Raw genomic sequence first — 8,938 nt, forward strand, 5'->3', positions numbered from 1 at the left:
CCAAATTTGCAGACTTTTGGGATTTTTGCGTTGTCTACGACCAATTCCTCTATATTCCGGCACTAATAGATTAAAGATGTGAAGTGCTGTGTTAAAGGCGATGTACTGAAACCTCGTTAATTTAGAAATTTCACTCTTAACTGGTATACATCTTGAAACTGGTAGACATCTTGAAACTCATAATATCTTAAATAGCTTTGCGGGACTGAATGTGACAAGTGTTTTAATTTGGTTTATTTTTGCTGAGATTATCAAACTCAGCAGTAAGCAGTTCCAATTTTCGAATACATTTCAACAGATACATTTTTGCTCAAATGAGTTTTACTATCTATTTCTACTTGTACAATTACTTAAAGTAGCTTTGGCAGAAATTCGAATATTCAATATAAAAATGCGAGATAACGCCCTGAAACGTACTTATTTCTTTGCAGATATTCTATGCCAACTTCAATTTATTATTACACTACGGGTCTCTCCGAGGGGAGAGTGGGGATGAGGGATACAAACTTTACAACAGTGATTATAATGTTGACCTTTGACACATAAAAACACCAGTGATGCCAAGTTCGTAATGATCCCTTCGAGGCTTTAACAACTTCTTGAGCATGGTTTTTTTTTTTCAGTGCTCGAACTTGTGTGGGGATGATTTTCATCTTTCAAAATATTTACATAGTCTTCTTGATTTCATGCTAGCGACTTAGCATTTATGACCTTCAAGTAGGCCTAGTATTCGTTGCTTTTCGTACAATCTCATCTTAACCAGAAACCCTTCGTCATAAAGTATTAAGTAGTCTAAAGTCATCAACTTTATTGGCAACTCAGGCATAACAATACTTACAGGGGATGAGTTTGAAATCTTCGTCTTGAAACCCAATCCTCATGTGTACCACCGAACTTCACCATAGTTAACCACGAGGGAGATAGCTTCACCAGTTAATATGATAGCCAATTAAGTAACTTTCTGCGCGCACAGTTCTTTTTTGCATTTAAAAAAAAAATTCCTTGCATAAAGCACATGCATTAATATTCGACAGACTTAGTTTGTGAACTCTTTCCAATTTACAATCTTTCGCCATACAATGGTCGATACAGGAACGATCTTTTGGGCGTTTAAGGCGTTTAAGTTTTAATGACGAACGATCTTTTGGGTGTTTACGACGAAGGATTTTAATGCCCAGCAAGCTGCCAAGGTCCGCACGTATCAAACTATCAAATTCAATAATTGATGAACGTTTGGAGTATAACGGTGTGCAATTAGGCAGTGTATTGGTTCAGTAGAAAAAGTGAGTATTTATCACATTATCAGCGAGGGGAATCGAAGCTGCTCTTGGCGATACACAGCTTCTTTTTGTGTTTCGAATGCAGCTATTGTTTTCACACACAAGAACATACCAAGTTTTGGTTCCGGGGTGCCAAGTACTTTGCTGTAGTCACTTCAGAGCGACAGATCTCTGAACACCGGGAACAGTCTGGAACAAGAAATTTGGTATTTAGTATTGATATGGAATTGACTTTAAATTTTGACAGTTAGTTTGGGGATATTTGTTCCGAGTTCTAATCGAAATGCATGGGATTATGTATTGTATTATAGCTTGCATAGCATATGATCTATGTTGGGCGCAAGATTCCACAAAGAAATGCAGTTATGAATTTTTGACCAAAAGTGATACTGTAAGAATCAGTTGTTCCGAGGGAGCTGTGTTGAATATACGAGATCAGTTCGGGAATTTACTGCTCTCGAGTGAAACGGAAAGTAAAACAGACCGTCCAATTATACTGCAATTAAACACGTCGTCTGTGACAACAATACGAGATGAAGGTGAAAAGACGATGGAGAAACTCAAAGATGCCGCGGTTTTACTCAGAAAAGCAAGGGAAAGGATGAGCAGCCAAATTAATAAACTAAATAATTTGACAACATTGTTACAAAAAGGAGATTCAGAACTAAAACGCGATCTTGATACCCTACGAGAAAAAGATCTGTCCTCACCGTTAGTCAGAGAGTCTATAATTGCTGCCATTCAAAATCAGTACAATTTTGTTAGAATGGGACTCCTCACCCAGAACGCACAGTTGACGGAGCTAATTTCAGCAACGGTGACGCTCACGACGTCCATTTTGAAAACTGCACGAGCGTCACTGAGTCAGGCGGGACTGACAGACGTAAGATTCGATCTATTGAACCAGACACTACAAAATATTAGCAGCATGATGCCGGGTGGATTCGGAAAAGGAATTTTCTTCGGAGAACATACGGGTATTTTACATGTATTTAAATTGTTATATCTACTAAATATCTTATGGAAACGGAACAAAGTTTGCTGGTTTGAAAAACTAATGTTGGCATAAACGTTTATGAATTTATTACTTGCGGTAGGTTAGATATGTTTCTCGTTTACACATCCACCATTTAAAATTAAAAATAATTAAAATTCACTTTCGACACTAATAACAGTTCATCACTATCACCAATAACCCTTTTTCCATGAGAAGAAAATGGCAGTTAGGACATTTTTTTTTTCTCGCGAAGAGTTCAACTCTTTATCCTTTGCTTGCTAAATACAACAGTTGACATTATATTTTTGATACATTCCTTCGTTGATTCTTCCAATGAATTTAAAGATGTTTTCATTTGTAGGTATGATAATGTAAGTTATCGTCTCAACACTTTGTACTGGAAATATAATTATTGCGAACAACTGATTTCTGTAATCTCAAGGATGTTTACTACATTTGTATTTGTAACTAAACAGGAAAGAAAATAACTGTGACTGTAATAATTATGAGTGATGAACACCGGGTCTTGTTAAAAAAAACAATTGTTATTTGATTCTCTCAGAAACGTTTGTTTATACCTTAGTACGAGCTATACAAAGTGAATTTAAAACAAAGCTTCAAAACGAACAAATATTTACTCAAATGCATTTGTTCAAGGTGAACACCCGTAATGTAAGGCACTTTGTTCATATCTTTGATGTTTTAAACGTTGCGTTTGGAGTGGTTTCCAGGACATTTGATCACTTAGAGGTTACATCCATGCTAGTCTGTCTCGAAGTAAATTTGCATCAATGATATAAGAGTTCCTTTATAAATATCAGTCATTTTCTTTCCATCACCATGACATATTTTCACTCGCATTTACCATGTGCACTGGATATGTTGGATATGCTTCGTTGCCAACTTAAATTCTTATGTAATTTCCATTCTTTATCAAACAAATTACCTTTTGATTATATGGTTCGATTATGTTTGTAACCCTAAACCTTAATGCCAGCCAAGTACACTGATGAGGGAAATTTGGAACCAGGGTTGCAGATCCTGAAGGCAACACCCAAAACACCATCTCATGCTGGCTACTAGATACTGAATTCACTTGTTTTGTCATATTAATAGTTGTAAACTTTGTATTGAGTCTTCTATAAATTTTTATAAAAAAAACAACATTATTTATATTCCCATTGTACACCGAATGCATTGCATAACCTTACGTTTGACACTATATTAATATTCCTACTTCTACTGAAACAAATTTAGCACATAAGAAGAAATCTCAAACACCGAACAGTTTCATGAAAGAAGGAAAAATTGATGGTTAATGCCCTTTCCGATCAGAAGAATCGGTCAGTATCCATGATTGACAGGTGAAAGCATATGATAAGAACGCGATGGCATAGCAAGTCGGTTGTGACAAGCCTGACATGGTGTCGGCTTCAACGAATAAAACTCTGTGTGTGTGTGTGTGTGTGTGTGTGTGTGTGTGTGTGTGTGTGTGTGAGAGAGAGAGAGAGAGAGAGAGAGAGAGGAAGAGAGAGAGATTATATTGCATCCGGCGCTAACTTATTGTAAGCATTTGTTTTCATATTCTTTTAAGGTTTTGAACCAGTTTTATTAGTCTTCCGTTAATTATTCCTTCAGTCACTGTAATAATTCGAATGCTATATACAGTGTATTACCCAAAGCATTTACTGCCAAATCTGAAGTTGATTACAGAGCAACTTCTTCAAGCCGCTTTCAGAATTAGTTAGACTTTTTATGCAGTCGTGATGATATGATTCTATTTGCTTTTCTGTATGCACACGAAAGTTGATTAGAGACCATCTCCTTCAAACCGCTTTCAGTATTTTTTACAGACTTTTTTTATACAGTCGTGGTGATATATCTTCTTCTGGTATATGAATCGCTTCTTCAAGACCACAAAGCATCGACTATTGATTTCTGTATGGCTGGTAATGGAGACCAATTGCCTGTTAAACAGATTATTTCAATCATAAAGTGCAATAATATGACATTGGAAAGAGAAACACCGTAATTTGAAATGACTAACGCGGGAGGCAGTAAACAAAATAGATAGTTGTAAAAAACAATATGAAAATATTGTGGCTCGCTCACTAAAGTACTTATAATAATGCAACCGCAATTTTTTTTATTTCTAATAAAATATAACCAGGCTAATTTCTTCTCAACTCAGTTTGTACTGATATTAACAAAAGTCACTGTATCTGATATAACACAACACGCGTTGCTCTCTCTCTCTCTCTCTCTCTCTGAACAGGAGACATTAGGCTGCCTATCAGAATTGGTGCTGTTTGCTTTCCTTTAGTTTGCTGAGTAAATCATGAATACGTTTAACTATATATTGTACATGAGAACGAGTATACTGCGAACTGCATGATTTGAAGGTGATGCCTCATCGGTAGTGGCTAATCAACGTAACTAGCAATGCCAGAACTATGTACTATTGGATGTCACGCCAAGATTATTCAAAGACTGCATCTTTCACAATGTAATATCTGTCTTCTGGGATGAGCACTGATAATAGATTCAGTAGCATAATTAAAGATTTAAAAAAAAAAAACAGAACAACATTACTCTTGTGTTTATTAACTAATTATAGTGCTTCTACTTTGATAGCATACAAAGGATTATTTTTGTTGCCTTCTCTTTAAAAAAATGTTTTATGTATTTTATGCTCTCTCATAGTAACTATAAGATTCCAGACTGAATATTTTTAGTTGGTAATCTGGGACACCGTCTTATAATACAATACAAAATAAAAAGACAAAATCTCTCACCTGAAAAGCGCATATAAATATTGTGTTTATAATAAATAATGATCCCATTGTCTTGTTGACGCAGAAAATGGTATATATATATATATATATATATATATATATATATATATATATATATATATATATATATATATATATATATATATGCAACTTTGAAAATGAAAAGAAGGAAAAGATTTTGTGCTTGCATAAAACCATATAATTATTCTTGAGATGTGTTATTAGACAAACTTTTGTCTAATTACTTTTTCTCTTAGAACTTGATAATGTTTACAAATAAATATTATACTTTAAGATATCTAGGGTCTTTTCGTGACATCACTAATATATGTACATTTCAACATGAATTCCGATGTTTGACTTACTTATCGAATACATCTACCCAGGTATAATTAAATTTTACCGAAACCAATCAACCCTAAACAAATTTGCATATATCTTTCATGAGATTGCTGCAGATTCAAAGACGTTTTGATTCTTTGGTGATTTGGTGTTTTGCAGCATATCAGGACGAGTATGTATTTATTATCGAGGCAACTGGAGTAAAGTGACCTGGCTAAGGACATCATTGTATCCAACCCAGGCTACTCAGATAGGATTCCTACCTGCGGCCTAACTGTCGCGATTCCGTCAGGTTAACATCGTAGCGAATGCGGTTCCTTATAGGCAGTTTGAAGAAACTGAGCAAGTTTAAAGCAAAATGTTTACACTTTGGGGGTGGTGTGTTCCTGGTGACATTTCCAGACCTGTAGTTTCTGTCTATAGTCAACGTTTTCTTGTCCATTTGGGACAGCGCTTTTGTTTTCGGTATATTGACTTTACTCAGGATTGTGCAGAGCGCAATCGACTTTAGGATAATGCCATTTAATGAAGAAAATATAAATACTAAATATAACTTAAACTCAATCCGTGCAACCACTCTCAAACTCTGACAAAATTCTCGCATTGAAATCCAGATTAGTCGTTAAGAATTATTAGTCTAAACATCAATTTTGAAAAGACAACTGTACTGCTGAAATCAGACAAGCAACACACGTTTTTCTGCTGTTCAGTCGGTTGTCAAAATGTTGAGATGTTGTTGTTTAACAATGCATTTGCCGTATCATAAAACAGTCAAACTCTTAAAAACTTTTCTGAACTTTTGCAGTATTTTGCCCTCAAGAGCTTGTCAGCATCAGCAAGGTTGGAACAATCGTGGTAATAGGCACAGAACAAGGGGCCATCATGAGGGACCCATTTACAATCGATAAGATGTGGGTGACTTTCGGGTACACGGACATCAATCAGATTACAGAGTATAATTCCCTCAAGGACCTCAAATTCGAGCTTGTTGGGAAAACTTACGAACTCCCATTTTTCTGTGTCGGCACTGGCCATGTTGTGTTCAAGAAGGCACTTTTTTGCCAGAAAATGTTCACGAGTAAGATTGTAAAATATGACCTAGCGCAGAATCGTTGGATGGGGGAGCGTCAGTTAGAAAACGTTGGCGTCCATAATACATATCCATATCAGTCTGGCAAATTCAGCGACATCGACTTCGCCGTGGACGAGCTTGGACTCTGGATGATATACGCTACAAACGAATCTAAAGGCAACATCGTAATCAGCAAAATAAACCCGGATGACTTGAGCTTCGAGCAAACCTGGATTACCGAAATCCCGAAAAGATCAGTTGGTAACACATTTATGATTTGCGGGATTCTCTATGCCACCGATTCCTACGAGCAAATTCCCACGTTCATCAAATATATGTACGACACAAATACTGTGAAGGAAAAGATTCTGACAGAAAAGCAGCTCCCGTTCCGGAATTCTCTCAAGTCAGAATATGCCCGAGTTTACACGCTGGACTACAGTCCTGCTGACCGAGTCTTGTACTCCTGGAACCACGGTCATGTGGAGATATTCCCAGTTTCTTTCTCAAGGGAAGACGAACCATAATCGTTATTAGGAGGTTTAAGCAACCATGACTGACATCAAATAGCTTGTAGTGCGCATTGATATTCTTATTAGGAAATATTTATCGCAACTTTAATATTCAGACTTAATATGTAGGATGTGGATGGTGTTGTAGTACAACATATATCTGATGGTTAAAATTATATTATTTTGTTATTGCCTTCACCCAAGGAACTGTTTTCCTTTGCTGTTGTCTAGTGAGTATAATGCCTGAACTGAATGTGATTCTATAGGCCACCACACTGCGACCAGGTTAGCATTTTACCTATTTGTGAGCCTTCTACACCAGGCCACCAAAAAACCATGTACGAATTTAACTGGCCGATGACATCAACAATATATTAGCAAGCTGTTGCCCGTCATTTATCAGTCATGTATACATGGAAGCATTACCAAGAAAGTTGAGAGACTTCATGACAGAATCAAGCATAATCACATAACACGGAATTTATTGCATGCTCTTTAAATGTTCAGTCGACGAATAAAGCTTGTGAATGCAGTAAATTTACATAATTGATATAGACCGTTTCGTGTCACTTTTTAATGAAACATTTCTTCTGTATTAAAACAGCAGTTTTTGTCATAATTTTTTACTTTCTTATTTAACCTATTTGTTACAAAAGAATTCCACATTGCATTACTTTACTAGTTCGTGTAATGTAACATAGTTATAAAAAATAATATTTAGTAAAGGAAAACATCAAGGAGTAACTTTTTTCTTGTTCAAATCAGTGATATTTCATTATGTAAAATTGTTTATTCGTCTATGGTTCAATTGTTTACGTATCAGTTCGCAAATCTTGCCAACCGATACTCGACTGTTACATAGTAAGGGACGTAGACTTGCCTGGGATCGTTTGGAATTTCCCGTTGAGGAACTCTCCATGCTGAGGCACCGACCCATCGGTTTACCTTCGGAGATTAAAATTAGCACCTCAGTATACAACACAATTATCTTTTAATCAGTCCAGTTTGGTAATACAATTTAGACCTTAGGTTTTATATAAAAAGCTGTCAACGAAAACAAATGCCATCTTACGAGTTTCAAAGACAAGTAAATCGTGTTAACTTTTATCTGGCCTAGTTTTATGCACTTGCTACATAAAGAGTCACAAGTAACAGCTGTTTAGTAATTTGTGACATAGATCTATAAATAAGCGACATAAAAATAATTTGTGACATATTCTTAAGTAACGTCTTTTCCAAGCTTTTGGCATGAGCTGTACAACAAGGTCACAGTGATACACTGTTTAGTAATTTCTGGCCTAGTTTAAAGTATGACCTCCGGTGACTCGCAGCAGAGGAATTGTTCACGTGGATCTGCGCATGCGCCACGTAAAATGTCACTGTGAAGCAGTGCTGAGTTATTTCCGACCTAGTATTATTGGGTCCATGACAAGCCACCGAGTCACCTATCGTCGAATAAACAACTTGTTAATGCGTCATATTGCCAAACTGAAATTTCGTCGATTGGAGATCTCGCCGAAAAATAAACTCGCCAATGTGACACCCTGCCGAACAACAAACTCGCAACTAAGTAAGTTTAAAGTCGGCGAATATTGCCTTAACCTTTGCCAAAATTAGTATTATTAAAACGGTTAATAAATAAACATAGGGTTCCAAAGAATTGTTTCTCACCTGCGACCCGTGTAATAATTATATTTGTTTAACAATGCATATTGAGAAATGCCCGAGATAGCTGTAGCATCCTCCAGCTCAAGAACTAGTTCAAAGAAGCTTTAACATTAACTGAATGACACTTTTATCATCCCGCACACACACACACACACACACACACACACACAGATATATATATATATATATATATATATATATATATATATATATATATATATATATATATATATATATATATATATATATATATATATATATTTTAAAGTCAC

At 35.9% G+C, this 8,938-nt stretch overlaps 1 protein-coding gene across 1 annotated transcript; it reads left to right on the plus strand.

The window, feature by feature from the left end:
* The first annotated feature begins 1,109 nt into the window (after positions 1-1,109).
* Positions 1,110-7,617, plus strand: LOC149776907 (olfactomedin-like protein 2A). The gene is made up of 2 exons (XM_089941614.1): positions 1,110-2,257; positions 6,220-7,617. Exons 1-2 carry the CDS (start codon positions 1,564-1,566, stop codon positions 7,011-7,013), a joined length of 1,488 nt encoding a protein of 495 aa, XP_089797740.1. The 5' UTR covers positions 1,110-1,563; the 3' UTR covers positions 7,014-7,617.
* The last annotated feature ends 1,321 nt before the right edge of the window (positions 7,618-8,938 follow it).

Source organism: Sinohyriopsis cumingii, chromosome 18 (assembly GCF_028554795.1).
Source record: "Sinohyriopsis cumingii isolate HCF-2022 chromosome 18, ASM2855479v2, whole genome shotgun sequence".
In the NCBI taxonomy this organism is placed as follows: Eukaryota; Metazoa; Mollusca; class Bivalvia; order Unionida; family Unionidae; genus Sinohyriopsis; species Sinohyriopsis cumingii.

Coding starts and splice junctions, on each gene's coding strand:
- LOC149776907 (XM_089941614.1), top strand. CDS start 1,564: ATGCATGGGATTATGTATTGTATTATAGCTTGCATAGCATATGATCTA. Junction 2,258..6,219: donor TTTCTTCGGAGAACATACGG/GTATTTTACATG, acceptor GAACTTTTGCAG/TATTTTGCCCTCAAGAGCTT.